The sequence below is a fragment of the Apus apus genome, chromosome 1 (assembly GCF_020740795.1).
Source record: "Apus apus isolate bApuApu2 chromosome 1, bApuApu2.pri.cur, whole genome shotgun sequence".
NCBI classification, from domain to species: Eukaryota; Metazoa; Chordata; class Aves; order Apodiformes; family Apodidae; genus Apus; species Apus apus.
Window position 1 is genome coordinate 100,518,416 of NC_067282.1, and position 16,530 is coordinate 100,534,945.

At 42.6% G+C, this 16,530-nt stretch overlaps 1 protein-coding gene across 1 annotated transcript; it reads left to right on the forward strand.

The window, feature by feature from the left end:
- The first annotated feature begins 977 nt into the window (after window positions 1-977).
- Window positions 978-9,443, forward strand: GATD3 (glutamine amidotransferase class 1 domain containing 3). Its single transcript, XM_051617434.1, has 7 exons — window positions 978-1,325; window positions 4,368-4,420; window positions 5,182-5,295; window positions 5,667-5,786; window positions 6,600-6,692; window positions 7,647-7,803; window positions 8,423-9,443. Exons 1-7 carry the CDS (start codon window positions 993-995, stop codon window positions 8,549-8,551), a joined length of 999 nt encoding a protein of 332 aa, XP_051473394.1. The 5' UTR covers window positions 978-992; the 3' UTR covers window positions 8,552-9,443.
- The last annotated feature ends 7,087 nt before the right edge of the window (window positions 9,444-16,530 follow it).

Sequence of the window (16,530 nt, forward strand, 5' to 3'; positions counted from 1 at the left end):
TTTTTCTTTAAATACAGTATTATTTTCTGAAACAACGTGACCCTTAGCAGACAGACTGTAATCATTTTGGGAATGTCACAGCAGACAGGAGTTGTGCTGTTTTGTGAAGTCATCTAACTTGATGCCTGAATTTGTATGTCTCTCTCAGGTTTACAGTATTACAAGACACAGACTACTGAGAAAATGTGGCCTTTCAGGACAACACCTTAGAAACATAGTTTTGGGTTATTTTGCTCTTCATGTTCAAAACATGACTGCAGGTGAAAACTTCACAAGAAAAGTGAAAAAAAAAAAAGTGCCTTGAGAGAAGGTGAGGGGGGTAGTATTGCACAAGTCCTTGTATGTAACATAAGGATGTTGTTCTACTCCCATTTGTCATTTTGCTTGAGCTGTAATAATAATCTTTTAGCTTACTGAGATACGTTTTCTGATGCACCTTGAAGCTAACAAACTTCTCCAGTGTGCCTGTCCAGATTTGTAGGAAGAATGATGAAAACGTATCAGGTTCCAGGCGTGGTAGGTCCAAATCTTGGCTTGATCCTTGTGCTGGTTGGTACCATCAGTGAGTGTGAGCTGGGGTGGGGTGTCGAAGCAGTGCCGTGTCCCGGCCTTGTTCCAGCACAGGCTGAGACAAACTGGCATCTTGGCTTAGTTGGGTCCAGTTATATACGTACAGTCTGTGCATTTCAACATGAACTGCTGCTTTATATGTAGTTTGGTTTCCTTAATGAAGAAGGGAAAAAAAACAACACACGTGCTTTTCATCTGGGAACGAAATTTACCCGTGATGAAACTCGGTGCTTTTAAAAGCGAGACAGTGGGTCCCAGGACCCGAGAAGGAAAAGCTGTTTGTTTATTTGCCGGCTCGCTTACCCTGTTCATGTCACGACCCGCCTTGTGCTGCCTTGGCGCTGGCGTTCAGCCCCTGCCCCCGCTGCGCTCAGGCTGCACAAGGACACCGCGTTCAGAACGAGGCCCAAGCGTTTCTGTGAATGCGAGTTCCAGTTTTGTGTGGTGGTTGGTTTTTTTTTCCTCCCCTGCCGTTACCCCTCCTGCTGGACGAGCTCGGCGAAGCGGAGCCTGAGCCTGCGCGGCCGGGCGGGCGCTGCCCCTCCCCGCCTGCAGGAGGCGGCTCCAAGGGCACGGCGGGCCCCGGGCTGAGCGCCGCGGCCCGGCCCGGCCCGGCCCGCCTCCCCTCCCCTCCCGCCGCCATGCTGGCCTCCCGCGGGCCGGCCCTGCGCACCGCCCTGCGGCGGGCACTGCCCGGCGGCCTCGCCTCCTTCCACCGCTCCGCTCCGCGCCGTCGCGCCGCCCGCGTCGCCGTGGTGAGTGGCGGCCGCCGGGGAGGGGGTGGGTGCGGGGCCGGGGGCCGAGCATGAGCTTCCCCCGGGGGAGGGATGTGGTGCCTGCCGGCGCTGCCCGTCCGCCCTCCGCCCCGGGCGGCTGCGGGAGGTGGCTGCGGGCCGAGGGGAGGCTGGGCGGGCGGGCGCGGCAGCAGGGCGGCCTGGCGAGAAGCTGAGGCGGAGGGGACGGCGCTGTTCGGCAGCGCGTAGCTTGGAGGAAGCCGGGTCGGGAGGAGGAAAGGCGGAAAGTCTGGCTTCTGCGTAGCTGGTTTTGTTTTTTTTTTGGCGTGGGGTGGAGTTAGAAAGAGCTGAACTTGGCGGCGTTTATAGTGCGACTGGGGGAGGCCTTGGCGGCGTGCAGGAAAATACTGAAGCTGGGTTATGCCCTTCTGCAGGAAGGCTGTTAAAAATACGACAGAAAGCAGGGCGGTGCAGGAGCTGCAGGTCGCCAGAGGGAAGCTGGGCTGTAGGTGTCATCCCAAAGGGATGCGCAGTCTCGGGGCTCAGGGAACAGTCTTTGCGGACGGAGCTTTGCGTAGTCTTGACAGCACGAAGTGTAAGGAAATAAGGCATTGTCTGCCTGAAGAAGTGTCCTTGGGGCAGAGTTGGCTCGGGAATGGGCAGAATGCCAGTTCGAATGTCTAAAAGGTAATTTACCAGGAATGCTGTAGTTTTAGCAAACAACAGCTTTTTAAATAGAGAGTGGAAAACAAATGTTATTAGCGACATCAGTGACATAAATTTTTGATTATAATAGGAGGCAGATTTTTCATCGAGCAGGTACTGCAGTAACAGGAGAGTGGTTTAGTACTCTGGTTTCAGTGAGTTTCCAAAATTTTAAGAGTTGCTTACAGAAGATAACTTTAGCACAGTTGCTTTTATGTTTATTGAGTCTAAATTAAACGAAAGATTAAATTAAAAGTTGGAAAGTCAAAGGCGGCTCTTAAATTCTGGAGTAGCAAAACTGTAGTTTGGATTAACAGAGACAGAAAGACATTTATGGATCTTACTCGTTTGGTGAAGTTTATGTAGGATGTCATGGCTGTGAAAGCAGAGGACTGGATGTTGTAATCTAAAAGCCCCTTCAAATTCAATGTTTCTAACTAAGACTGTTTCAATTGTGAGTTTCTGTTCGTGTTTCTGTAATTAAAAACATTAGTGCTTCTAAAAGCTGGCATAAAATCAGGAGAGAAACTAGTAAATTTAATAAATGGACTCTCTGTAACTGGATTTTTTTATTCAAAAACAAACAACCAAACAAAAAACCCAAAAGCCTGCATATATATATATATATATATATATATATGTATTTTTAGGAAGTAAATAATACTTTGGATTTTTTTTTTGTTTGTTTATATGATTACTTTTTTCCTGGATTTAAAAAAAATAGGTTTTTTTCTCCTTCTGCTTTGTGAAGGACTCTCCACCTACACAGGGGTAGCTGATCATAGAATGTCTTGGGTTGGAAGGGACTTCTAAAGGTCATCTAGTCCAACCCCCGTACAATAAGCAGGGACACCTCACACTAGAACAGATTGCTCAGGGTCCCATCAAGCCTGACCTTGAATGTCTCCAGGGATGGGGCCTCCACCACCTCTCTAGGCAACCCATTCCAGTGAGATCCACCACACTCATACTAAAGAACTTTTTCCTAAAGTCCAACCTAAATCTACCCTTTTCTAGCTTAAAAATACTGCCCCATGTCCTGTCGTTACATGCCCTCGTGAACAGATCTTCCCCAGCCTTCTTACAGGCCCCCTTCAGGTACTGGAGGACCACTGTGAGGTCCCCCCAGAGTCTTCTTGTCCTCAGGCTGAACAACCCCAGCTCTCTAAGCCTGTCTTCATAAGAGAGGTGCTCCAGCCCTCTGACCATTTTCGTGGCCCTCCTCTGGACATGTTCCAACAGGTCCACATCTTTCTTGTGCTGGGGGCACCAGAGCTGGATGCAGTGCTCCAGGTGAGGTCTCACCAGGGCAGAGTAGAGGGACAGAATCACCTCTCTCCATCTGCTGGCCACACTTCTCTTGATGCAGCCCAGGATGTGGTCAGCCCTTTAGGCTGCAATTGCTCATTGGTGGCTCCTGTCCAGCTTTGATCCACTAGTTACCCCCAGGTCCTTTTCCACAGGGCTGTTCTCACGTGTGACCTCCCCCAGCCTGTATTCATATCTTGGGTTACCTTGGCCCCGGTGCAGAACCCTGCACTTGGCCTTGTTGAACCTCATGGGGTTCACCTGGCCCACTTTTCCAGCTTGTCTAGGTCCCTCTGGATGGTATCCTGTCCCTCTATAGCATATTGACCACACCACCCAGCTTGGTGTCACTGGCAAACTTGCTGGGGGTGCTCTCAGTGCCATTGTCAATATCGTTAATGAAGATATTAAACAACACTTGTCCCAGTATGGACCCCTGATTGCTTTGTGTTTTTCATTCTCCAGTGTATATAAACAGTATTATTACAATGGTACTAGGGAAAAGTATGGCTCATATGGCATAAATGGATTAGAACAGATTTAGCTATTGATCTCTGATGTGAATATTCAGACAAAATGCAGCAGCAGGTAAAATGGTTTGTCCTAAGTGCCCCTCGAAGTGCACTTCTATCCCACTTCTCTTGAGTGTGCATTTGGATGAGAAGGTGTTTCATGTGGATACAGACATCATAATTAGATGTATGACACTCAGAATAACTCATTGTGTGCACAAAAACATACCTAAGGATATCACAACCATATATTTACTCTGAGGAATAAAGGTACAAACCAATAAATAAATGCTGTTTGTTTCTGAGACCTATCTATGATGAGTAGCTATAAATAGAAAATACCAGTGCTGCAGCATGTCAAGCGATGACGCTAGTGTTACTAGCATTATGTTGACTTGCTCAGTAAAAAGCTTGTTGCTTAGTTGGGTTTTTTTAGGGGGGGGTTGGAGGTTTGTTTGTTTGTTTATTTTAAAGGCTTGTGAAAGATCCTGTAGGAAGTTCTTTATCACCTGAAATGCTCTTCATTTTCTTACTGCAGGTCCTATCTGGCTGCGGTGTCTACGATGGCACAGAAATCCATGAGGCCTCCGCGTAAGTTGATTTATGAAACTGTAGGCTCCAAAAAAAAGTCTACTTTACAGCAGTCTGTTGGATTTGTTTTTGCTCTCTCTGACCATCGAAGTTGCCTTGAAAGATGTGTAAAGAAGCTTCAAAGTTTTTTCACAGCATGAATGGGAGCTCAGGTTGTGTTCTTGCAGTACTCAGTGAGTGCCCAAAGATGCAGCGCAATGCATGCGATGCCAGAGCAGAGTTTGAGAGAAGCTGTCTTTCCTTCAGAAACAGAAATTCAGACTTTCAGAATTGATCTCGAGAATTATGTAGCGACTTTGTTTCATTATCACTTTTGAGTTTCTGTTCCCCAGGCTAAATCTAGCAGTAGAATCGCTAACTGCTCAAACTGAATTATTAACTCTTAGTATTAATTGCTAAGAGGTGTTTCACCTAGACCTGAATTAAATATATATACATTGCTGTGTTAACCGTAGGGCTCTTCCATAATCTCTGGGGACTTGCAACAAGAAAGGAAGTTATTATTCCTGGTTGCCTGCATAAGAGCACTGAACAAAGAAACTTGTCTCTAGCTTACCTGGCCCTGCCCCCAAACTGACTTTCTGTTCTGCTTTGCACTTTGGTGTTACATACAAGGATTTTGGTGCCACATGCTCTATATTCTTTCGTATCTTTTTCCTCTTCTTTCAGAATCAGGTGGTGGAGCATTTGTAGCAAGACTTAAGGACATATAAAGCCTCTTTCCTAAGGTTTTCAGCACTTTTTTATCTTCGTTTTTGTAGCATCCTGGTACACCTTAGTCGTGGGGGAGCCGAGGTTCAGATGTATGCTCCAGATGTTCCTCAGATGCATGTCATTGACCACAGTAAAGGGCAACCAGCTGAAGCTGAGTCAAGGTAAAGTCTGTGTTTAAAGTGTTTTGACTTGTGACATGACTGCTGAGCCTTAGTCCCTTAGGCATTCTTCAGACGTAGCAGGCTGTAACTGCACTTGTAGCATTTTGCTGACTGCCTTTAATTGCTTTATGCTAGCTGGTATTTTGATAGGAGAGAAAATGCTAAACATGTTTTCTCAACTTGACAATGTACAGTCTCTTATGCCTGTGTTTCCCAGTAGCAGTATTTCAGATGCATCAATAGCTTCAGTTACTGAGTACCACTATTCTTTTTGCTTCCTCCCTTCCTCCTCCTTTTGCCAAAACTTCATTTATGCTTTTCTCTGTGCAAATGCTTAATTAATCTTATTGTTTTACTTCTGGTTCTTCAAGGAATGTTTTAGTGGAATCTGCAAGGATTGCTCGTGGTAAAATTACAAGCCTGGCTAAGCTTACTACAGCAGACCATGATGCTGTAATATTCCCTGGTGGATTTGGAGCTGCTAAAAACTTGTGAGTGCCAACTGAGCATTAGACTCCTCAACTAAATATTCATGATCAACTATTAATAATCAATTGTAATTCACACAATACTATAAAGAAGCAATGAATGGCCTTATTTACTACATATCTAACTGCTACTTAATAAGGGAAAATACTTTCAAAGTGCTGAAGTTAAGTTGTGTGGAAAATGATGGTTTCCAGTCATAATTCTTATTGGCATTGTCACGCTTGGGATTTTCTGAACAATACTGGTGAGAATTCTGGAGTTTGGATAATGCACAATAAGCCCTTTTGCCCCCACTCCTTTGTGGCCTTTTTAGGCCTGACTGAAAGAAGTGAAGGTAAAATGTCAATTGTTTAGGGTGTTCCTAGTGCTATTATTCTGTTTCTGGTAGTCTGCTGCCTACCAAAAAAAGTCCCTTCCTACATTAATAATGATAAAACAACAGCTAGCTTGAAAAAAAGAGTGTTAGCCACGTGTAATACTGATTATCTTGTTATTAACCTGCCATTTTGTTGCCTTTGACAAACCCTAATCCTATTTTCCTTCTCACATTTTTCTTATTTGAAATGTTCCACTTCTTAGTAATCCTAGAATGCTGTTTTGATAATCCTTATTTCTAGATGTTTATATTAGGTAAGGAACTTTCTGACATAAATACTTTGACATCTTTGACTAAAGTATTGGTAGTCAACTACAGGTGTTTTCAGCCACCTTTTAGAAGCGGTTAGGTTATGACCCTTGAGAGCCAGTCTCAGTGCAGATGGGTATCTGTTTGTAGGCTTATACTGAGGTATGTGTAAAGTTTCGTATTGTGGCAGGTCTACCTTTGCTGTTGATGGGAAAGACTGCAAGGTGAACAGAGAAGTTGAACGTGTCTTGAAAGATTTCCACAAAGCAGGCAAACCTATTGGGTATGTATGTTAGTTGGAGGGGCCTTCCTCTGATAGCGTGAGCATGGATACAAAGTATGTTTTGTGGATATGTGCAGCTGTGATTGTTGGAACTAGAAAAAGCATCTCTTTTGTATCATGGAATCATAGAGCGATTTGGGTTTGAATGGACCAAGAAGATCATCTAGTCCCAACCCCCCTGCATGGGCAGGCACACCTCCCACTACACCAGGTTGCTCAAAGCCCCATCTGACCTGGCCTTGAACACCTGCAGGGAGGGGGCAGCCACACGCTCCCTGAGCAACCTGTTCCAGTGCCTCACCACCCTCACAGTAAAGAGTTTCTTCCTAATGTCTAACCTAAATCTCCGCTCTTCTATTATAAAACCATTACCCCTGGTCCTGTCACTCCAGGCCCTTGTAAAAAGTCCCTCCCCAGCTTTCCTGTAGCCCCTTCAGGTACTGGAAGGCTGCTATAAGGTCTCCTTGGAGCATTCTTTTCTCCAGGCTGAACAGCCCCAACTCTCTCAGCCTGTCTTTGTAAGAGAGGTGTTCCAGCTCTCTGATCATCTTCGTGGCCTTCCTCTGGACTTACTCCAAAAGCTGTATGTCCTTCATGTGTTAAGGGCTCCAGAGCTGGACACAGTGAGACCACGTGGGGTCTCACGAGTGTGGTGCAGAGCGGCAGAATCACCTCCCTGGCCCTGTTGGCCATGCTTCTTTTGATGCAGCCTAGGATGTGATTGCATTTCTGGGCTGCAAGTGCCGGCTGTAGTTTATTTTTAAAAATGTGTTTTTCAAGGTGCTTGTGTGCATAGATGTTTGTCAGGGAAGAGGCTAAGAAAATGCTGAGTGGAAGTTGCCTTGTGATGTCTTCCAGATTTGTAAGACCATGTCCATTTGGATCTTTTTGATTATAACCAAGTCTTGAAAGAGTGCTTTTGTAGAATCACTCTTCTAATTCCTTCTGTTGCAGTCTTTGCTGCATTTCACCAGTGTTGGCAGCAAAGGTTCTCTCTGGTGCTGAAGTAACTGTGGGCCATGAAGAAGAGGAAGGTGGCAAGTGGCCTTATGCTGGGACTGCAGGAGCCATTAAAGAGCTGGGAGGAAAGCACTGTGTGAAAGAAGTAACTATATCCTTTCCTGTTAATTTTCATGTTGAGAAACGGTTCAGTGAAGTGTCATTAAAGTAATGAATACATTCAGGACCTACACTTTTCCACTTACAGTTTAGTGAAATACACCATGTATAGCAGATAGCATGTAATGCAGTGCACAAGTAGAAAACGTCATCTTCTGTACACAGCTGTGTAGCTAGAAGTAATTCTCAGTCATAGAACTCCCTTGGACACCCAGTATTGCAGTAAATGCTGAGTGAACTTGCACATGAAACTGGCATGAGTTACTTTTGGTCAGTTCTCTTTGAGGTGTTTTTTTTTTCTTTCCCTGAAGGCTAATGCTGTAATCAAACTGTGCTCAGAGACATTTTATTACATTCAGTAAGTTGCATAGGTTTTCTTGTGTTCCTGAGTGCCAGCATTCCCACAGGTAGTTCTTGCAGTGTTGTATTTCTGGCAGTAATGGCATCTAGTATTTTGGATTATAGGTTGCAGCTGTCTGGACAGCACACTACGTTTGGAATTGCTTTTGATACAGGATAGTGGAGTTTTGAAGTTTTGTCAATCATGGTTTATTTTGCAGGCAGCATGTGCAGGTGAAACATAGGCTGTATTTTCCTTAACTCCCTTCTACGAAGCTCACGTGGATACAAAAAACAAGGTGGTAACTACCCCAGCATTTATGTGTGAAACAGAATTACATAATATCTTTGATGGCATTGGGGCCATGGTAAAGAACGTGCTAAAATTAACTGGCAAATAAAAGAAATAATCAGAAATGTTTAAATTTAGGGTGTAGCATCCAATAAAATATGGACCAATGGAAACATTTTCACCTGCTTGTGCTGTCCACACTCTAGTGGATACTGACCCAAAGCTGATTGATTCCTGACTGCTGGGTTTTCCATGCCCTTTGTGAGAGAGGGGCCTGCAGTAAGGGCTTACGGAGTAGGAGCAGCCTGGCCTGGGACACAGCATTTTCGTGAGCTTTTTCAGCTGGAGGGGGCTGTGCAGATGTGTTCTGGAACCAATCCTGTTGATGTACCAGTGTCAAATAATTTCTGTGGGGGCAAAAAGAGATGAAAGGCCCTTTCAGAAGGGCAGATGTGTTGGAGGGGTGTAGCAGATGCAATGGCAGGATATCCAGGGAATACAGAATGGGAGCAGAGAGGAATTAGTGTGTAGTTCAAGGTTTATGTGCTCACACCTGTATCTGTGAACTAAAAGCCAGGTTCAGCTGTCAAGGGAATATATATCTTGCACATCTTAATTTTAGCATCTTAATTTGGTATTAATTAAATATTAATATTTTCATTTTCCATTTCAAATAATCTTGTTTTCACAAAGGAGGTACTCTGATTATCAATCAGCAGCTGGGTACATCTTAACTATCACAACACTAGCACTTTGAAAAATTGATCCATTGGCCCATTATAGCTAAAAAGGTCTTGAAGGAGAAAATATCTGCTGAAGTGACGCACAATTTTAAAGGATAAAATCCATGTTATAGTTGCATGACTAGCAGTGGATGGAAAAAAAAATCTCACATTATCCTTACTTTCACTGCTTCAGGGTAAGAAAGCTTTCTCCAAAGAAATATTATTGAATGTCTGGAATAATGATGTATGAATAAACTCCTTTCTGCCTTTATCTCATCCTTGTCTCTTCACTTTTTTTTGACAGCTGACTCTGATAACTTGCACTGGTTAATATATTCTTGTAGATTTTCTGCTTTTCAATTCTTCTCACATCTGTGACATATTTTCCACATAGAATCCAACAATCTCTCTTTCCCCCCTTCCAAGTTATTTGTCACCTTCCTATTCATCAGGAAGCAACATTTCTTAATTAAAACAAACAAAATTACACCCCTTACCTTGTATTAAAGTTCATTTAAAAAGACACATACTGAAGGGAACCCATATTTTTAAGGGAGATTTCTGTGTTTCATAAATGAAATCTGCAAGCCTTAGATGGGATTGGAGTGTGGTAAATACAGTCTGTGGCTGAGGATTTGCTAGGAATGTGGAATTAATTTTTTTTTTATGGGTGGGGAGCAAAGAGGAGGAATGAATACTTGAATACAAGTAGTGGTCATGCCCTTCTTGCTTAATCATTGGTCATGAAGTAAGTGTTTTTGCTTCTGGGGCCTCTTAGCATGTGATGTACTTTTCATCACTAAAAAAAACACATTAGGATTTAGCAGACCTGACTTTTTACTTCAAAGATGGCACTGTTTTCTTGAAGGATTTCATAGAGATCTCTTGTGCAGATCAGAAACCTCAGTGTGGGTACAAAAAAATTACACATAGAAACCAAGTCATCATGGTAGCAGCCATGGTCCATAAAGTAGATTTTGGACGTACTTGGACACTTCTTTTGCTTGTGTATAAAATTCTCTAGGAAATTTTAAGTATCAAGTTGGTAAGAAATAGAATTTAAATCCTATCACTGTAATTCAGTGCAAATAGAGCCTTTTCTCTGTAAGCTTTGCTTGGATCTAAGTGGATGTTTTTAATACCAGTTTTCCACACAGAGGCATAGCAGAGTTATGGGAGGTGATTGTTCACATAAAATGTAATGACATCTTAAAATGTGTATCTGTCCTATGTTTGCAGGAGTTTTAAAATAAATTTGGTGATACAAGAAAGTATCACAAAACAGAGACAGTATTGAAATCCTCAGAGCAAAGGGGGCACAGCTGCTACCTGTGTTAATGGGAACTTTGTCTGCTGTAGGAGTGATGTAAATTGAGCTCAACTCTTCCCAGCAGGACCTGGGAGTTAAATCTTTCCGTTAGCTCCCCTCACCATGGCAGGTTGTGTGTATGTGCTTAGGGCTTCTCACAGCCGCAGTTCCTAGTAAGCATGGATGCAGTTGCATAAAAATTTCTTAGATTCTGCCTCTTTAGATTCAGGTGTGCTGAGGAAAAATATTATTTTTTTGAAGAAATTGATGTTATCGTGCAGTGACCAGCTGTTGCCAGTTGGTTGGTAGGTCATCCAGATACTGCCTCTTTTTACAGTCCTCTGATATTTCTGAAGACTACTACTCACCTACCATGTACCTTTCTAAGCAGAGGTGGTCATGTGGATCCCAGACCTGGTGGATTCCAGGCTGGACTATCACAGTAGCATGTGCTTAGAAGTGAGTATGCAAGTGGAAGAGCTCATCTAATTTGATGTCTCATCTGCTGAACAACAGCAATACTCTAAAATGACGGTCTTGGTATCTGTTTGAGAGCTAGGGCTCTGAGTATAGAGAGTAACAAAGGATCCAGCTCCTCAGCACCTGAAATGTTTTCCAAGGTAGCTACAAAAAGAAAGCTACCTGTACAGTGATGTCAGTGCTGAAAGCTTGGGCATTTCATAGGGACAGAACAAACAGATGTGTACTGGAGAAATCAAATACAAAATTTTATGTTCAGAAATAATCACACTTTAGAGCATCTTTTCACCTTTTTTTTTTTTTTTTCTCCCATCGTTCAGGGGTAATGTTTTTTAGGGGACAAAGAATCATGCACCAGAATTGCGTTTCATTTTTTAATTCTAAAGTCACAGTAATGTGCTTAGTGTGGCACACTAACAACAGTGTGGCACACGCAACAAACCGTGGCCACACACATTTAAAATTTTTTTAATTAATAGAAGATCTTTTAACTTCTCTGGAATTTGTAAGATTTTCATCTTGGCTTTCAGCCTGTGTAAATTCCATGTGCGTTTAGAGATTACTAGAGACATTTGTCTGCCAAGCTGGGTTTTCCCCTTCCTTCCATAAGGCAGTTTATGGTTGATGTGCTCTGCCCAACGCTATCAGCAGTGAAAGAACGTGTGTTCTTCAGGCCGCCGCAGGGAGGCAGGGCATACCCGGCTTACGGATCCTGCCGCTTCTCAACTTCAGAAAGGATTGAAGAACTTTATCCTGCTGAAAGGGAGTGGTAATAAATGCCCCTCCTGCTCGTTTCGGTTTTCTGGTGCTGTGACGAGGTTAACTTGTAGGGTGCGGGGAGGAGGGGTTACCTCTTGGGTGTGTTTCTGCCCGCCCCCTTTTGCCCTCATTCATGCTTCCACACAAAAACCGTATTACAAACTGTTTCTCCGCAGGTTGCTGCAGGGTTTAACAAAGCTAACTTTTAACTTGTTTAACAAAGCTAGGTAGAGAATCCAGCTCCATCGCAATAAATGCCTATGTCACCCTGTCTTGTTAAGACACATTTCTTTAACACAGTGTCTTATTTATTCCCCTGAAAGGGTAGTATCAAATATACTTACTTTAAGCTCGAAAGCCTTCCTGTGATGTAATTACCACTGAAAAATCAGGAAAAGTGTACTATAAAGTCATAAAAGTACACAGTGGGGTTTTTTTTGTGTTCTTGTGGTTGGTTTTTTTGGGGTTGGTTTTTGCTTTGGTTTGGTTTGTTTTGGATTGCTTTGTTTTGGAGTTCTTTTTTGTGGGTTTTTGTTTTGCTTTAATAATAATGCTATTCTAGCCACGGTGACCTAAAATCAAGATTTGTTGGGAGGGACTTTTCGCAGGCCAAGAAAAATTCCTGGAAGGAAATCCACTGTTTCTTGAAGGGTCCATGTGTTTGCAAGCTAGCAGTATCTCTAGCAGTATCTTACATGTCTGTGTATATGTACATATTTATTTTTTTTCCAGGGTAGTGGCTTAGATGATCCTCCATCTGCAAATAATTGAGAGTTGCCAGCATTCCAGGGCCGAAGTCTTTTGTTTGAGCTGTTTTTTGCTCTCCTTCCTGTGGCTTGAAATGGTTGGGGGGAAGCTTGCTTGTTGTATGGGTCAGCCTTAGCCCTCAGAAGAATTAAGGAACTGATGTGGTTATCTTTTCCAAGGTGATTTCAGCGGTGGTCAGAATCTCTGTAGAAAGAGATAGAGGTGGGAGAAGAAGGTACTAAACTTGGACAATCCCCAGAAGTTGAAACTGAAGTTGCAACAAGAAGTCCATTACCCATAGCAATGTGATTTCATGCTGCGCATTTAAAAATAATCACCTTCCATGCTTTTTTCAACTTCTGGGTATCATGCTGTGTGAATGACTGTCCTAAGGCTTTGCTGAAATAAGAATGAAAATTCTGCCTCAAATCTGTTGCATTCACTTGTTGCTGATGATCTATATGAGCCATTTCTCCCACAACACGTGGAACTGAAAGGTCAGTGGAAAGCATTAACCAGTTAAACTAGCCTCACTGTAAGCTTAGGTAAACAACAGGATGAGTAAGCTAAATCCTTTTTTGTCTCTTGTCAGTGTTACTGTCAAACATGAAAAGGTGAACTTACTTTTACAGCCATTCTTTTGCAAGCTCAAGGATCCCTTAAGAATTTCTTCAGTGTAGCAGATTATCAGCCTATGTTCTTGCCATATGAAATATGTAGATGTGGGCCACCAAGGTACTACAAGTGAGAGAAGTGGAGATTCCTCCTTCCAAAGTGTGTGAATTATTATTGTGATCCTTACTTTTCAAAGCTATCTCTCTAGTTCTCAGTGAAACTCAGGAAAACACAAAAAGTACATGCTGCTCAGGTTCTGCACATTGAGTAAACTTTAAGACATATGCTTGCTGTGTCATCACCCAGGCAAGTAAGGACAAATAAAGGTCTGCTAGTTGTTCAAACCTTCCCTTGCTGTTTTCCAAGAACACAGGATGGCGGTTGTATATTACTACTGAGAATGGCATTAACTACAGCTCTGGGAAAATATAATAAACAGAGATGTTTACACATCCTCAGTGCCGCTGCAGATCTGAGACATAAAAACAATTAGGGTTGTAAGCAACATTTAGAGGTTACCCAGTCTTGTTCCCCAAACTGCATTCCTCCTGCCTTGGTCTGCTCATGTGCTTAACGTGATTTGTGCCAGTTTGCAGAGACGGGGATAATCACTGATGAGGGTGAACAGGGAAGATGATGGAGGGAACTGGACATTCCTTGTAGGCACCAGCCAGTGCAGTGCCTGCTTTCACAGGTAGAATGGGGAGATCCCTTTCCACAGCAGTGAGGTTCTGTTCTACCCCTGCATGGCTGCATAAAGGTATTTAAGTATTCATTTCCTTGCCCAAGAAGTTTTTGCAGCTGTATTGTCACCCAGCTTTCACTTGTGAGTGGAGGTGCTCATGTTGGTGTGCCTCAACACGTTTTGAAAAGTGGAGGGCTGCTTAAGTGGCTGTTAGATTTTTAGAAGTTGTACAGGCCTTGAGATGAGGGCAAGCAATTCAGACTTTTGGGACAAACAGGCCTGTACTAACTCCACCTTATGGACTTTCTGATTGCACTGGGAGCCTAGCTACGTGTAAGAACAACTGGAATACAAATAAAGAACTTTTAGAGACTAAGCAATTGCTCTCATCAGTGTTGGTTGGTTTACTTATTTATTTAATTTACTTTTGTGTTGAAAAATACATGGCATCTCTGACAAACATTTAGAGGCCAGCACACAAAAAGACAACCACGGTATGTATATTGAAATTTTTCTATGAAGTGGGACCCCCAGCTGTTACACTGAGCTGCTCTGTACCCAGGGTAGCCAAAGTACCACCTGAGCTTCATTGCAGCAACAGCAGCACAGGCTGTGGATGGGATTTTGTTTTTCCTCCCCATCATGGGGAAACGGCCCTTTGTCAAAAAAGTCAAAGGTAACTATTTCCTTTACCTCAATGGATACCATTTTAAGCTTTATTGTATTCTGTCCCCTTCCTTGCAAAAACAATCCTGTCTTTCCTTTGGAAAGAGTGTGGAAGGGTTCCAAATCAAAATGACTTTATGTGCATCCTGATGAGTCCCTTCCCTCTGCTCAAGGGCTCAGCCAGAAGGAGTATGCTACAGTCCCCACTGCTCACCAGCCTGTGTGAGTTGTTCTCTGGATGCTTCTCAGTTCTTTAACACGGTGGTTGCAGCAGCTCTGGCCTGAAAAGAAGCTTCTGCACTTTCTTGATAATGTTGGTATACAGGATCCTTTTAATCATAGTTTTACACAGGATACCTATACTACCTGAATTGAACATTTTTTCTAGAATTAAACCCATTTAATTTACATACATATCAGTTACAAGTGTCTGGCCAGTCTTTAATTGTTGGGTTTTAAAAGTTGGGTACTGTTTTTAAGGAAGTAACATTATCACAGTTACAATTTCTTATTGCACTGTTCTAGCTTAAGAGTCCAGCTTTTGTGCAATGATTGCATTTACCTTGCTGTGTTTCATGACAAAAAGAGAAAATACTGAATTCAGCTTTATAAAGCTTTTGGCTTTTTTAGAAGTGGATTTTTTTAATAAATAATGCATCACTTTCTTCCTCTATGTGCATGCCTTAAAAACTTTCGTCATCTTTCTGGGTCAACTTCATCCTTCCACTGAAGAAACACTATGTTTCTCATAGAAAAAAAAAAAAAAAAAAGAAAAAAAAAAAAGAAGTTGTTACTATTAGCCCATGAAACTTCAGAGTAAAAACAGAAATGAAAGTTCCACAGGCTCAAGTTTCACAAGGTTTCCTTCCTTACATTTCACAAAATACAAGTATCTTCCTACTCCCAGTTTTTATCTGACACAGAAGATAATTACTCATTCTTCTCTCAGTTCTCTTCAAGAACAGTAGATGAGGTCTTAAGCCAAAGATCTCACTAGGATCAATTATAATGTGACCTTGTAGATTTGTGAGTCTTTTATCCTGTCATTAAAGAAAAACCAAAATATCCAAAATTAAATATTCATAGCAGCAGCACTAGAACTAGGCTCCAAGAATCAAATGGAAAAGCAGACTTGCCACCTCTGAGTTTTACTGCCTTTGGTATAGTGGAACACCAAAATGTGGGACATAAACACCTAGTGCTAGGTCTGTTCTCAGTTGTTGGTGTTTCTTTCACATGTCTCTGGGGCAGTTGTCGCACTAACCCTCCACCGCCGTTCTGCCCAGTGAGGTCCTCTTGTGAGAGCTTCCCAAAGAGAAAGCTGGTGTTCCCAGTTACCATTGCCACACTCCCAGTGTGAGCAGGAGGTGGAAAGAGAGGGGAAGCACAGTCAGACACGGTGCATCAGCAAGGCTTCTGGAGGAAACCTGACTGTGTCCTGAAAAATTAAAAACAGAGAAAGCTGACATGTAACTGGTATATTGACAAGAAGTGTATTTGAAGTTTGTGTGATATATTTTACATAAATGCATTGATGGAAGATTGTTTGTAAAATCATGTGAATTTTGGCTCATTTTCAAAATTCTACTTGTCAGTCTCTGTGTGTACAATCCAGAAAAACCAGTCTCAGGGTACTGTGACAAATATTTTTTTTTCCCCCTTCACAGAAAAGGCACAAACTCTCAGCAACAACGAATACAATTTCCTTTTCTGGATGACTAAGAACATTTGACTAAGAACATAAGAAATCCTGATAGAATAACTACAACTAAGAGTGCAAAATACATTCTCATTCTATCTACTCAAGGCCTGAGGAAGGCGTTATGAATGAAAGTCCATGAATAGTGGTTGTAAGTACTGAAATGTCTAAGCCACGAATGCTTAGGTGGTAGATACTTTTGTATGTACCAATGTACACTATTGGTACATAAGCCACAAGGTGGACACAGGACACAGGTTGCACTTGGCACAGATAATACCTATAACCTGTGCTGGATGTAGAATACAGGTTAAAAACACAACAATACTGATTTAAGCAGTAGAGAGTTTTTTCCTGTAAGTGTTTGGGTCCAAGTCCTTCCCTGGGAAGATAAAGCTGTATG